The sequence below is a fragment of the Triturus cristatus genome, chromosome 6 (genome assembly GCF_964204655.1).
Source record: "Triturus cristatus chromosome 6, aTriCri1.1, whole genome shotgun sequence".
Classification (NCBI taxonomy): Eukaryota; Metazoa; Chordata; class Amphibia; order Caudata; family Salamandridae; genus Triturus; species Triturus cristatus.
The window spans coordinates 519,950,086-519,966,011 of record NC_140589.1 but is presented as its reverse complement, the minus strand read 5'-3'; the positions used below and the strand labels follow the sequence as shown (position 1 = coordinate 519,966,011).

General features: G+C 48.5%; 1 protein-coding gene across 1 annotated transcript in view; it reads right to left on the bottom strand.

Annotated features, from left to right (window-relative positions):
* Nucleotides 1-15,926, bottom strand: part of LOC146817360 (CD109 antigen-like) — a 1,044,213-nt gene that overhangs the window by 734,606 nt on the left and 293,681 nt on the right. Inside the window, exon 7 of the mRNA XM_085610952.1 lies at nt 5,508-5,595. Within this exon, the coding sequence (XP_085467078.1) occupies nt 5,508-5,595 (88 nt within the window). The remainder of the gene's footprint in view (nt 1-5,507; nt 5,596-15,926) is intronic.

Sequence of the window (15,926 nt, the reverse complement as noted above, 5' to 3'; positions counted from 1 at the left end):
CCACGTGCGTAGCCCAATCTGGTAGTTTTAGTAGGATTTGGGCTACGCACATCGAAACAACCCGATTAGTTTCGTTTTTAGGCATTTGGGCTGTAGTTTTAGTCGAAGAGCACTGCTGACGCCTGGCTGGCTGCAAAAACGACCTGGGCCTGGAGGGAGCACACCTCCTTGTATTTGATTTTGCTCTTGGCTCCACTACACCCTGTGGGCTGTAATAACTGTTCTACAGCTGCTGCTGAGGAGCTAGGTACCGGTGCTGCTGTGCTGTGGGTTGGCTCCCCCTTGGATTTCCTCCTTGATATTACCTTATGAGTAATTACCGCTACAAGTGTGGTTCCACTATGGATACGTGGGTACATTATGAGGAGGACGATACCTTGTATGAAGAGGAGGTAGGAGGACCTGCCATTGAGGACAATATTGTTGAGGCCCTGGATGCTTCTGTCCAGGAGTCGGTCAGCAAGGCCCTAGAAAAAGCAGTTCCTGGAACTGTACAACAAGCTCTGGCGACGGCCTTAAAGCCCATCACTAAGCAGCTGGAGAGGTTTGCTAAAAGGCATGGATTCCCTAGACATACAGAGGGGATGTCGGGAGACTCCCAGGATAAGTCGTGGCCACATTCGGAGTCCTACGAGGCGCTTCTGCGCCCGATTAAAGAGCGTGAGAGGGTTAAGGACACTGACACAGAGTCTACGTCCACCTCTTCTGACACCCCGGATGACTCCCCTCCTAAAAAGAAGTCCAAGAAGACTAAGCATGCGGAGCCTTCCCCACCGGCTCCTACCCCCTTTAATTTCAACCCCGCAGATATTGTGCACCCCAGATCATCGGACTGGTTACCGGCTCCGGAGGTGGCTGCATACTTGCACGAGAACTTACGCAAGGGGTTTGATAAGGAGGTGCGTAACAGGCTAAGGTCAGAATGCCCAAGACCGGACCTCTCAGACAAAGTGGCGGAGACGCCGGACATTGACCCCAGCATGCTTACTTTTCTGAAAAAGTTCGCCAAAGATCCCAAGAAAGGGATTGATCGCGCTTGACGGGGTTGCCAAGACAAGCTCCTGGACGTGGTTGGGCCCTTGGCAAAAATTTTGGAGATGGCCCTGGAGGCCCAGGAATCGGGGAGCACGATTGACTCCCACGTGCTAGCAGGCTGGACCCAACGGGCTATCTGCTTGCTAGGGAATGCCAACTGCGCGATCTCTACAGAGCGCAGGAAATCGATATTAATGCGGATGGATGCCAACCTTACAGAGCTGGCTGCGTCGGAACCTGGGCCATTGGCGGATGGTAACCTGTTTGGTGACCGGTTTGTCAAGGACGTTGCGAAGTACGTGGGCACGTTCACTACCCTGGACAAGACTCAAGCCGGAATCAAGCGCGTTTTTTACGCTGGTGTTTTCAATAGGGCCGGACGAGGGAGGGGACGCTCGTTTGGCCGTCAGCACTCCCAAGGTCCCCAGCGAGGAGATTTCGGACGCGGCCGAGGTGACTGGGACTCCACCCGTGGTGGCACTTTCTACCCCACCAGACAGCGCTTCAACAAGCGGCGCTTTAACAAAGGCTCCTACTGTGGAGGATTCCAAGCCGCAGATTCCTCAGGTGAGCGCTCCAGACTTAATTCCTCTTCCCTTGGGGGGCGTATTCGGTGTTTCTTTCACAATTGGGCTCAGATATCACAAGACGCTTGGGTACTACAGACGGTTCAGGGGTTCCACCTAGAGTTTTTTCAGACACCCCATCAGGTACAGTGCCCCAGGCAGCTTTCTTTTTCCCAACTCGAGTGCGATTTTATAGATTCAGAAATAGACGGATTGCTGCAGAAACGCGCGATAGCTCCTTGCAAAAGGGGCCCTCGCGGTTTCTGCAGCAATATTTTTCTGGTACAGAAGAAAGGAGGCGGTTACAGGTTAGTACTCAATTTGAAGGATTTCAACCACTTTCTGACTTACAAACATTTCAAGATGGAGGGCATCCATCTGTTGGCGGATCTACTGAAACAAGGGGACTGGTTGGTCCGGCTGGACCTGAAGGACGCTTATCTGTCCGTTCCCATATATCGTCCCCACCGCAGATTCCTTCAGTTTCAATGGCGGAACCGGTGGTACGAGTATTTGGTCCTTCCTTTTGGACTTTCCTCAGCACCGTGGTGCTTCACCAAGGTACTGAAACCGGTCGTGGCCTACCTCAGAGAGCAAGGGGTTCGCATGATTGTCTACTTGGACGACATGCTCATTATGGCGCAATCTCCGGAGCTAGTGGCTCGACATCTGCGCATGACCATTCATATTTTGCAGAACCTGGGGTTCGTGATCAACGAACCGAAATCGGTCCTGTCTCCCGCGCAGACGATAGACTTTCTGGGGTTCGTCATAAATTCTCAGACGGCCCAACTCTGCCTTCCGAGCTCCAAACTACGGGATATCAAGAAGGAGCTACGCTCGTTCCTGTCCAAACAGATGGTCTCGCTCAGGGGGATTGCCCGAATAGTGGGCCTCCTTGCGTCGTCCATTCAGGCGATATTCCCGGGCCCTCTGCACTACAGGGCCCTTCAACGCCTCAAGATCCAACACTTACAGCGGGGCCTTTCTTACACAGACGTAGTTCCTCTTACCCAGGAGGTGAGAGAGGAGATGCAATGGTGGTTGGCCCACGTCGAGGCATGGAACGGCAGAGCAATCTTCGGGTCGTTACCAGAGGTGGTCATAGAGTCCGACGCCAGCCGTTGGGGCTGGGGAGCGCGCTGCGGAAATATTTCCACAGGGGGACGATGGTCCCTAGAAGAGTTAAATCTTCATATAAATTGCCTAGAACTCCTCGCGGGTTCCTTTGCGATCCGGACGTTGGCTCCCAGGCAGATCTCGTGTTGCATCCTTCTTCGGATGGACAACATATCGGCAGTCCGGTACATCAACAAATTGGGGGGCACGAGGTCCTCGATGCTGGTGGAGATAGCGAAAGCCTTTTGGCATTACTGCCTGACCAACCAGATATCGGTGGTAGCGGAGTACATTCCAGGTCAGTCCAATGTGGTGGCGGATTGGAACTCTCGCCACCTCAGGGACTACAGCGACTGGCAACTTTGCCCACGAGTGGTTCAGTGGTTACAGGAGGTTTGGGGACGTTGCGAGATCGACCTCTTTGCTTCCAGGCTGAACCGTCAAATGACGCAGTTTTTCAGCTGGAGGCCGGACCCTCTGGCGCTGGCGACAGATGCCTTGGCACAGGAGTGGACTCAGCAGTTGAATTACGCGTTTCCACCGTTCATCCTCATTCCCCGAGTGTTCACTCAGGTGATGCGCCAGAGAGCAGAAGTGATACTGGTGACTCCCCTGTGGAAGTCGCAGCCTTGGTTCCCGTTGCTGATGGAGGCGAGTTGCGACTTCCCCAGGAGGATTCCTTGGTCCTCGACCATGCTCCAGGGCCCTCAGGGGGAGACACACCCGATGGTTCTATCGGGGCACCTGTCCCTGATGGCCTGGTGACTTTCAGGCAGCGTTGGCAAATGCCAGGATTTTCGGACCAAGCTGCGAGCTTTATCAATCAAGCGTGGGCCCCCTCTACCAGGAAACGATATTCTTCAGCCTGGGGATGCTGGGTTCGTTGGTGCATGGGACAACATGTGGATCCCGTGGGGGCAGGATTACCCTATATTGTAAATTTTCTTTCGGAGAAGGCGTCGCAGGGTTTAGCCTACCGCTCGGTTAATAACTTCCGCTCTGCCATCTCGGCAGGCCACTCTCAGATCGAGGGCAAGCCTGTCGGGATGCATCCTTTAATCTGTAAACTCCTAAAGGGCATTAGAGTAGCCAATCCACCCAAACCAAAGTATTCCTCTTTGTGGGACGTCTTGCTGGTTCTGTCCCTCTTCAATAGTTGGCCGGACAACAATATGTCATCCAGGAAACAGTTGTCGGCCAAACTGGCCATGTTACTTTGCCTAGCGGCTTGCAGACGTTCCTCGGATGTTAAAGCGCTCGATATTACAGGTAGAGTATTTACTCCAGAGGGGGTTTCGTTTAATATTACGTCTAGAACTAAAACCTTGTCACGTAGTGTGGATTATCATGCTTTTCCAGATAATGCTAAACTTTGTGTGGTTCAATGTCTCAAGGCTTACGAAGAATGTACCAGGTCTCTCAGGCCTGATGGTGTGGTACAATTGTTAATAGCTCTGCAAAAACCGTATAAACCTGTTACTGCGGCTACCATAGCCCGATGGCTAAAAAATGTTATGCAAGAGGCAGGGGTGAATACCCAAGTGTTTGGTGCACATTCTGTTCGAGGCGCCATGGCCTCTAAGACTTTCATGCTGGGTTCTACGGTGCAAGATATCATGCGTTCTGCAGACTGGTCGTCTGAATCCACGTTTAAACAAATTTATTATAAACCGGTGGGTGATATATCCTCTGTTGTTTTTAATCAGCGTTAAACTAGCATAATACGAAGCCTCCGGTCCTGTAATAGAATCAAAAATTAGCTAGCATTCGCGCCAAGAATTTTCAATTCTATTAAGGACACGGAGGCGAGGATTATCCCACCCGGTTAAATTACTGTAATGTAATTTTTGCCCACCCGTGTTGTATATACTCTGTTTTGACAGAAGTTACGGGTTGTTTATTTCTATTCTTTCAGGATCTGACAAGAAGATGGATTGATCCAGTGTACAGAGTGGCGTGTTTCCCAGCTGGTCTGGTGTTCTTCCACGTTGGAAGCTGTTGTTGTTGAACTTTAATACTTGTTGAACTTTAATACTTATTGGACTTCTGTTCGGAGCAAAGAAAGAGGACTAGTTCCGGTGTGGCTGGCTCTTATGGGGCCCTGCAGGAAGTGATGTGATATATGCATCATGAAAAATGTTGTTGTTTTTTCACATAACACAAGTTTTCATTGGCTGCTCTGAGTAGCAATAAATAGAAAGAGAAGCATAATCCTCGCCTCCGTGTCCTTAATAGAATTGAAAATTCTTGGCGCGAATGCTAGCTAATTTTTGATTCAGCACAAGCATGAGTCAAACAGAGAATTTCAGACATTGTTAGCCACCCAGTCATCTTTACATAAATTCCATACCATAATGTTGCATTCTTTCACACCTTTGTCAAGGGCTCTGAAGTGACTGAAAAGTGACGCTAATGAAGGTATACAAATTCCTACTGAATAATGGATACATTATTCAGACTTTTATGCAAGCACCTTTTTCGCCTCAATAAGTCCCCCATGGTGCATTAATTTGTAACTCTATGTTGATACATTGAAAATGTCTTTGAGTGAAAACCTCCATCTACCACTGTTTAGCTTGTCAGTCTGAAATTGAGTTAACTTCTTGGGCCGAGAATTTTCCTGTCTGTATTTGGCATCACCTAATGTCCCAATCACCAGGCACTATTGCAGTTTCAAATTTTCATAAGAAATTTGGGTTATATTTCAATCTAACACTTTCATTAAAAGCATTAAGCGCCTCAAAGTAGTGAATCAAAAGAAAGAAAGAACACAGATGTTTAACTTACTTGGCAGTTATTACGCCAGTTATGTTTTTTGTCCTTGGTACAATATGGACAGATGGCATTTCTACAGTAACTTCAAATTGTGGCAACACTAGACGAAAATAAAACATAGATATTTACAATGAATCAATTCCGCACCAGAGATGTGTTACTCTACATATGTAAACTGGAATGACTACAAGTACAAATCAAAACTAAAAAATACAACATAAGCTCACATTTAACAGAAATTAACACAAGGGTATTTGCAAAAAGAATTAAAAATTACAGAGGAGTAACAGCTCAAGAAAACACATGCTAGTGGAGTGTTTACCACATGTGACACCACGTGCATACATGTAATGTCTCGACAAAGCTTTGTCCGTGGATGGTAAGTGTAGGTCATGACTCAAATGAAAAATATTTACTGCTGAGGCTAAATGTGACATTAGTTACTGTACCAACCAAAAGATGTAACACTGTGTCTAAAAATGTAAGATTCCTTTATCCTTTTCCAACGTTAGTGTACCCTACTTTTAAAGACTATTCTGCGAAATCTCAAAAAGGGTAGCAAACGTTTTACCTCAACTGGCACTGCAATTTAGCTAACCCTTTGTTTACAAATACTGCTAGCAAAACAGATATTGGAAGTGGGTATATATACTGTGTTTGTGTAGTAGATGAACATCTTTAGGAGCAATAGATCCCCATCTGAGCACGTCTGCTCCCCTTACTGAGATGTGAGCAATGCAAGAGGTAATAGGTCTTGCTAAGATGCTATTGAGAGCTGTCGGGGGTGTGGCATAGGGCCCTGCACCACCTTCAGTGCAGTGGGGGGCAGAACTGATGATAATGTTGCTATGGCTATAAAAACTGTGCGCCCTTTTCTTGTTTGAATTGGCTTGCTATGTTACTATACTCAAGTAAACTCAACAATCTGTGAGTCCACTATAGGTGTCACAAGTGTTTGACGACATGTATCATTCGAGCACAAGGTTCTGCAGCCAGGGAATGTACAGAAAATCAACGGTGGAGAGGGGCTACTGCTCCCACATATGGGTCAAATGGAGCTTGGTAGCAGCCGAGCTTGAGCTACTGGTAGTTAGATGTTTTACCAGGTCACAGTGTAAAATCTGTGAAGTAACAGATGGCTGGATGCTTTTCTTTGAGCAGACCCATGTGTGTACGAGGTCCTCTGCTTGTGTTTTACATGCTGTGTTGTGTCGCTATGACCCCATGCAAAGAAAATTGTATCTTAACCAAGAATTGCCTGGAAAAACAGGATGTCACCGCTGCAGGTTTTCTTTTGCAATCTTGTGGATGAGATAAACTGGATGCTGCATGCACAGGGCTAGGATTTCTTGAGCGGGTGAGCACTGGTCCAAACCTTGTCTACTTAGATTTTGGTATAACAAGATTATCACTTACCCTGCCCTAGATGTGCCTAATACACTACCTTCCCGCGAAATAAAAGTAGTCGAAGGACTACAACACTTTTCAATAATTGTGTTTATATAGTGGGATGTTGTATTAATTAAGGTAATGTGAAGCATCAAGAAAAAAAAGCACAAGAGCGTTAGATCACACAAGTATACATACTCCAGGGACATATAAGTGCAATGTTATTTCGATACAAACAGTAAAGTGCAGTGGTGGATAGTGAAATTTTGAACTGGAGGGGTATAAGCACCTACCTCGATTCTGGCTAGGCAAGCAGGCTTAGACAGTGATCCTGACTTTTTACTAGTCATTAATAGAGGTTTATATCCCAATACATTTTTTAGAAAAACAGGGCCAAAAAGTCAATTTTACAACACAATCTTCACATAAATTAACTACAAGTCCTAGAGGAAAAGTAATTATATTTTCAAAGAAATTTGTGGGACACCAGGTAAGCCTTACCTTTTGTATGAGTTATTGGGAACTACCATCTTCAAAAACTCTTCCAAAATAATGACAAAACTGTGGCTTTTGCAGTAAAATGCAAGTAAATACTTGTTAAACATCTGTATTGGGTATTATGTATTACAGGCTGTTTAAAATTCACATGGCCTATAATTCAGCAAGAAATGTATACCTTTGGTTTATATTTCTAGCATGTCCTTTCTAAACAGATTCTCAATAATCCCAGGAACTATTGGAATAATATAATTAGAAGGGATAGAGTTGAAACATAAAATGTATTGAAATACCAATATCACATAATTTAGACATATCCTAAGAGCTGATACAGCAATGTCACTGCTCATTGCTCACTTGTTCGATTACTGTCCACCGTAAATCATTTGTTGTGTGGTGTTGTTCGATGTAGTGGGCGGCCATTTTGGTTGTTGCTCTTTGGTATCTTAAGTTACTCTAATGCTCACAGATTCTGGCCTCGAAGTTTCTTGAGGTCATACCTATATAGAGAAGATTACAGGTGCAGGTGATCATGTATATCACCTGTTCCGTATTGTAGTTGGTGAATCTTCTCAGCTCCCACGTAGTGTTGTTGAAGGTGATGGTTTTGCTAGTTTGTGTTAGATGACACACACTGCAGTTCCCACATGGGTGGTGTCTACTGATGGGGGTGATGAAACTCTGACCGGCCCGCATTTCCCGGAGTGGGTGGGGTCCTGTGTGTACTCGCAGATCTCTAAGGTTACGACCTCTACTGTGGGAGAACATAGGTTTCGCTAATGATGTGTCACTACCACATAGAATTCTCCAGTGTTTGTTGATAATCTTGGATACCGCATTGGAAGCGCAGTTGTAAGTGGTGATGTAGATGTGGTGGGTTCCAGAAGGGCTTCCCTACTGTTATTTTTAGCCCTCTTCATTGCCTTTGTCACAGTGTTGGGCAGGTATTTGTGTGCTCTGAGTTTAAGTGCGAGGTCTGTGGCTCGGGATTTATAATCACTGAGTTCAGAACAGTTGCATCCAAGTCTCGAAAATTGGGGGTGTGTGGCTTGAGCGCACTGCAAGATGGTTGCTCACTAGAGAGGCTCTGCCTGGCTGAGCCTACAATTTGTCTAATATCCGCCTTCCACACGACATTATAGTGCTGGAAATCGAGCATTCCTTACCCTTGGAGTGCCCTGCCTGGGTTGGAGTCACTATCGCCATTTGGAATCGCCACTTTGCCTGTTGGTGAGGAGCGCATGATCCCGGCGGCCTGTACTTAAAATTGCGGCTCCCGCCCGGCCCTGTGGTCTGCACGCTGCAACTGTGTTGTGGAACGAGCAGAGCGGCGCCCCTGCTGCTTCGGGGCCCGCGGATCCTGACTGGACTGCCCGAAGCTGCGTGGAGGAGCAGAGCGGCATCCTGCGTGCTTGGCGCTGGCTGCGGTGAGTGGGGGGCAGCCTACCTCGGGACGGTGACTGTGGAGGCGGCACTGGCCTGCGAGCTGTGGTTGGACGTGGGAGCGCGCAGGAGTGTAACGTTCTTCGCTGGGAGGTGGCTTGACAACGAGGCGGTTCGTGGGTCAACTGGCTGATTGACATCATGAAAGGCGTTCATTCTGTATCTTACCGGAAATGCTGCTGAAGTCCGGGGTGCAGTTCAGCTCTTGTGCTACCGATGCACGTCGAGTGATTACTGGGCGCTGTATGTGAATCTCTGCATCTGTATTGGATGGCGGCCTCCCTCCGCTTCATTGTCTTGGCTTGCGGCTTGCATTTGGTGGGCTGCACCCCTCGAAGCCCCTTGACCCCCCTTGTGACTGTACAGAACTGGCATCTCTTGGTTGGCGAACTGTTCCTCTTTGGGGGGCCTCTGCATCTGGTGCCATTGTACGCCAGTGTGATTGAGGGGTTCCCCCCTTGCTGTGGTGGGTTGCACTTAACGTATTTGTGCCACGAGGGGTTTACTTGTGGTGGCCAAAGTCTCCTAGGGTTCTCTGTCTGCTTGTACTGCTTCAGTGGTGCTAATTGGGCCAGTGGTTGTGTGCCGCATTTGGCCATGGGCAGAACTGATAAAACACAACCTCGCCTCACCTTTGAGGCGCGCAAGTCCTCTAAGACTTCACAGAGGGCGGCCTCGGACTCTGAGGCTGACGCCCCAGCTGCTGGGCCTCCCACCCTTGAGACAACCCTGCTAGCCATGCAGCGCAGTTTGCAGTCCATAGAGGGGACGATGACTGCAGCGAACCATCGCTTGGATCCTATGTTAGCGCAACTTGAGAAACACAATGTTCGTATGGGAGAAGTGTAACAATGTGTGTCTGCGACAGAGGATGGACTGAGTGAGGTCACCAGGAAGACGCTGAACATGGAGAAGGTTCTATCTCTAATTCAGGCTAAGAATGAGGTTTTGGAGGCCCGTTTCTGACGCAATAATATTCGCATAACGGGTCTCCCAGAATCCACGAATGTTGGCAAGAGAACTTGATCAGGGCGATTTTTGGTACCGAACAGCTGTCCCTCGTATTTATAGTCGAACGGGCCCACAAATCCTTCGCAGCGCGGCCTGTTCCGGGCGCGCCACCCCACCTAATTATAGCGCGCCTGTTAAATTATAGGGATCGAGATGTGATTTTATGTATGGCCCGCAACAAGGGAAACATTGTGCACCAGCGTAACTCTTTCATTCTTTCACGATTTTACAGTCGCGGTGCAGGCCGCAAGGAGGGAGTTTGGTGCCGTAAAAAAGTTCCTACACTCCGAAGGGGTCCCCTACACTATGTTATACCCTGCTCGCCTGCGCATTGGTCCAGAGGGGGACTCCAAAATATTCACCAACACTAAGGCTGCCCTTGAACACGCTAAACATTTAAAACGGGCAAGGCGAGAGTCTCAGGCGCCCTCCGACAATGAGGAACAGTAGGGGCACGACAGCTCGACCTTTATGCTGTAGCATTGTTGACTGTGTCTGTATAATGCAGCTTTGTTGTTTCTACCCATTCCTTTTCTTCTCAGGTTGCTATTTTTGGGACTTAATGCCTACACATGCCTCTCTCCGACCGGGGTCGGGGCAACACTGCGCTATTGTGTGATACGCATAGCTACCTGGAATGCTCAGCCATTTCCTGCTAGTTGGGAGGCTAGAAGCGATCTGACGCATCTGTGCTTGTTTGCATTGTTTTGTTGGTTGGGTTGGGTAGGGCTGGGTTGGGTTGGGATGACTGCTTTTGGTGGGATCTGGTTTACCAAAAATGGGATAGCTTTGGCAAGTTGGGGAAGCCGAAGTGGGTGGGGGGATGGTGGGGGGTGATGGGGTGGGAAAAGCTGGCACTGTCTGATTGGCGTATGTCTGTCTTCTGGCGCAATGCTCTGAATAATGTTTTTTGCATGTATATGCATCTAAGGTCTATTAAGACTCATGAGTGGTACTTTTAGATTCCTATCTTGGAATGTACGTGGCCTTAACAGTCCTAAAGAAGATACGCACCGTGATAGCGAGCCGTGATAGGCTGAGTTTACAAGTAGCCATGCTGCAGGAGACCGATCTCATTAATCTCTCTGAACGAACTGTGGGGTTGCAGTGGTCTGGAGTGCGGATTGTCTCATCTTATTCCTCGTATTCCCGGGGGGGTGATGATCCTGGTCAAGAAGGGAGTCCCATCTCAGGTTCACAGCACGGAGACAGATGATCATGGCTGGCTGGCTATTGTGCATGGAACGCTTGGGGGTACGAATGTGCTTTTAGTGAATGTCTATGGTCCGAATTTGGACGACCACCCCTTCTTTGCGGGTGTGTGGCGTTGCATCTCCGCTTTTCCCACTCCTTTGGGGAGGGAACTTTAATACATGTTTGGATGTTAGCACTGATAGGGCGCAGCGAGACATAGGCTATCCACTGATGCACTCCTGGGAATTCTAGATGCCGGGAACCTGCATGATGTTTGGCGTGAGAGGCACCCTGGGGTTATAGAAATCACGTTTATCTCTATGGTTCATAGAACGCGGTCCCGGTTGGACTACTGGTTACTGTCGGAGGCCGCTTGTACCTGGGTGGGGGATGTTCAACATCTGCCCAAAACTTTGACAGATCATTCTCCTGTACTCCTTGAGCTGAGGGTTTCCGGCTGTGAGCGCCCTCCATTCTTGTGGCGACTGCAACCATCCTCCCTGACTGACCGGGTTTTTAAGCACACATTTGGTGAGACTATTCATAATTATTTCAGGGAAAATGAAGGGACGGTCGACAATCAGGGGGTTCTTTGGGAAGCATTAAAAGTTACAATCTGGGGGGTCTCTATTGGTGCCCAGGCGGGGGTCCTTCGGGACCTATGCCATAGAATACATAAGCTATCTGGGGAACTAGCCGCCCTGGAGCGGGCTTTTGCTTGCGATCTGGTCCCAGAGACGCTGTCTGCAATATGCGATCTAGTGACTGAACACAACGAGACAGTGGATCAAGAAATGGTGCACAGATCCCATTGGTGCACTGCCCATTATTATGGGGAGGGGGGACGCCCTAGTCGCTCGTTGGCACAGAAGTTGGCCGCCCCGCGCAGCTAGGCCTACATCACCGAACTGCTGGACGGGGAGGGAGTGGTGCACTTTGGCACCACTGATATCAGCAAAGTGGTGCTGGACCTGTTGCGGACCTATATGGGGACCGGAAACTTCCAGGGGCGGGGGAGATTCATGCCTACTTGGATGATGTGGCGATGGGTTGGCTGCCGCCACACTATCGAGAATACCTCACGCAACCGTTTGACATTGAGGACGTTAAGCAGGCCATTATGTCTCTCCCGACTTGCGAAGCAGCAGGGCTAGATGGGCTCCCTAGTGAATTTTATAAGGCCTATGTGGGCGCCCTCACGCCACGCCTATTAGAAGTATTTGCGGAGGCGTATGATTTGGGAACTTTGCCTCCCTCCCTTAGAAAGGCCCTACTAGTAATGCTTTTGAAACCGGATGAGGAGGCGAATGTATGTGACTCATACAGACCCCTCTCTATCATAAATATCGATGCCAAAATACTGGCTAAAATGATTGCAACCAGACTCCAGTCATTAGTTCCTAAACCGGTCCTTCCGGACCAGAGGGTGGTTTGTGCCCTCCAGATCCACAATGCACAACCTCCGCACGGTCTTTTCCACCCTACATTATTTTGAGCAGGATTTCCAGGCAGTTGCCGTGCTCCTGGATGCGGCTAAGGCCTTCGATTCCCTTCAGTGGGAATTTATGTTTACTGTCCTGCTGCGGATGGGCCTACCGCCGTTCTTTTTAAAATGGATTCCCCTCCTGTACACTGCACCAAAGCACAGATTTGTGTGAATGGTTGGATCTCCGATCCCTTTTCTACTAAACGGGGCATGAGGCAGGGCTGCCCCCTGTGGCCCAAGTTGTTTGCGTTGGCGCAAAAGTTGGCCGCCCCGCGCAGCTAGGCCTACATCACCGAACTGCTGGACGGGGAGGGAGTGGTGCACTTTGGCACCACTGATATCAGCAAAGTGGTGCTGGACCTATTGCGGACCTATATGGGGACCGGAAACTTCCAGGGGCGGGGGAGATTCATGCCTACTTGGATGATGTGGCGATGGGTGCAAGCTGCGTCAACTGCATGCCCAGGCGGCGTTGTGGTTTCAACAGAGACCTTTGGTGGTGGTGTTGTATGCCGACGACATGCTGCTCTACGTCCGCGAACCCGCCACATATTTATCTGCATTATTACGAGAGTATGTTGAATTTGACAGATAGGTTTGGGCATCAATTGGGCTAAGTCTACCATATTTCCATTAACGGCAGGTACTAAGGAGATTGAATTAGACTGTCCTTTGCGGTGGTCGGTTGAACCAGTGAAATATCTTGGGATATGGCTCCATAGGGATCCTGAGGTGGTGATCACGGCTAATTATGGCCGGGTCATTGACAAGATTACAGACCAAGCTGCGCAATGGGCCAAACTTCCTCTTTCACTTGCGGATAGCATTGCGGTCATAAAAATAGCTTTTTTGCCCAACCTCCTTTATTTATTTGTTAATATCCCTATCCGTCTGAATAAGGCACTGTTCGCTGCACTGCAGTCGACTTTTTTAACATTTGTCTGGGGGGGGGGGGAGGGGGTGGAAAGCCCCGTTACAGCTGGAGTGTACTGACTTTGCCATTTGACCGGGGTGGCTTTGAGGCCCCTGACATGCGCTTGTACTACTTATGCGCACAGGCGCAGTTTGCGCACTTTTGGTACTACCTACAGAGGTTCCACCTGCACACTGCGATTGAGGCAGACTCCGTACTGCCTATGCCTCTGATGGCGGCGGCTTTGATGGGAGGTGGAGGCGGCCCGCAGGCTGAAATCAGTCCAGTTCACTGTACAGCTTGGGCGTGGAAAACTCTTGCTAGTAGAGCACAGTTGGATTATTTATATGCACCAAAACTGCAGCTTGCCGCGCACCCTGGTATCTCTGCCGCTCGAGGACCGGCAGCCTTGAAGACATTGCGTGCGGTGGGGATCACTAATATTGGCGACTTATATATACAGGGTCGATTCAGGACTCTGTTGGACCTGCAGGTGGGTCAGGAACCCGGTCTGATGCTGGGGTTTACCTATGTGCGTGTGCGGCAGGCAATCCAGGACATTTACCCCGTATTTACGGAAGAACCGGGAACACTACTGGCCTTGCGGGCGGTGCTGGGGGGGAGGACTGAAGTGGTCTAATCACCAAATTGTACAATGCGTCTCTTCGGGAGTAAGAAATAAGCCCATCTCCCTCTTATAACAAGTGGAATTCTATCTTGGGCTATACGCTGACATTGGATGCCTGGAAGTTTTGCTGTGTCTTAACTGGCGCCTGACGGCAAATTGCAACCTCCGCATCATCCACTTTAAATACTTACATCAGCTTTACTACACGCCGGTTCAATTATGTAGGTTTGGCCTGCGTGAAAGTGCGTGCTCTGTGCGATGTGGCCAGGTTGACGCGGATTTTATGCACTTAGCTTGGTCTTGCGCTGGTATTTCCAAATTTTGGTTGCGGTTCACGCAAGTCTTAACTGATATTACTACGGAAACTGTTGGGTGCGTGCCTGAGGTATGTCTGTTGGGCCGGGTGCAGAAGATCAAGCCCTGGTAGCCATATGTACCTTATTTGCTAAAAGGGCTGTAGCGCAGTGCTGGGGTGCGAAGACAGTGCCAACGGTTAAGAGGTGGATCCGTGATCTACTCTATTGTAGGGACCCATTGGAAATATATGCTGAGGAGTTGCCAGAAGCGTCCCGACCTAAAGACTTTTGGGCTCCCATCTCTGGTATCTCCTTAAGAATCCAAATTTTGCATAATCTACTGTACAGGTCTCTGCTGTCTGTGGGCTGGGAGGAATGGGACTGTTCAGCAATGCTAATCGGAGCCACACTATGTTACTGCCAGATGACACAGTTATATGTCTAAGTGCCGGGCTGGGGGGTGGGTTGGGGGGTGAGGGCTTTGTCTATATTGGGTGTTTGTCTCTCTTGAACCGCAAAAATGGGTTGTATATGATATATTGACACAGAAATCCTGTTTCACTCTTTCTGTGGAGGCGATACATGTTAGTTGTTTTACAAGCTGCTTAATAAAGATATTTAAAAAAACAAAAAGAAATCTCAAAAATTGTCTGAAAGTTAGATTTTCGCTCAAATTCAAGCTCAGCTGCGAGGGTAATGAGTTCATAAGAAAATTGAAACTCAGGGCTTTTCTCGCAGATAAAATGGACGTGCACGAGACTGAAGGTGACACAGGATTTAGGAATAAATCAACATTAACCCCCGGCAACCTCCAGTCCCGTGGAGATTTTAGCTTTAGAAAAAGCAGTTCTGAAAGAAATAGGAGAACTCAACCCAACAAACAACAAAATGTTTCACCACACATCGCGTGAGGAAATACAGGCAATAAAGGAACTTTCAGAAAAAGACAACTTAGTCAGAAAACCGGCATACAAGGGTGGTGCCATCGTCATCCAAACAAAAGAGGTTTATCAGACAGAATGCCTCTGCCTGCTACGTGATCGGCGGAACTATAAACCCCTCACCAGAGACCCGACAGAGAGAATGAGAATCTATATAGGGAGCATTGAATAGAGGAGGCACTGGCCCACGATTGGGTTATGAAAAAAGAAAGAGAATTTCTGACTAGCAAACACCCAGTGCCCCCTATTTCTACACCATTCCCACAATACATAAAAATCTGCATCAACCACCAGGACACCCCATTGTCTCAGGGATAGGATCAATCCTAGTGCCTCTTTCCAGGTATGCAGATGCATTTTTGAGGCTCATTGTTCAGGGCACCAAGACATACCTACAAGACACTAAGGATGTCTTGCAGATCCTACAAGACCTACCATTTAATCCCCAGACCTAACTTTTGATTGGGCTGGACATCGAAAGCCTCTACACCAGCCTCCCTCACACTGAGACGCTGGACATTCTAGAAGAGGTGCTGTTCACTACAGAGTGGAGGTATCATACTCCACACAACCTAGTTATGGAATGTTGCAAGCTAGTCTTAACAGAGAACTTCTTTAGGTTTGAGGACAAC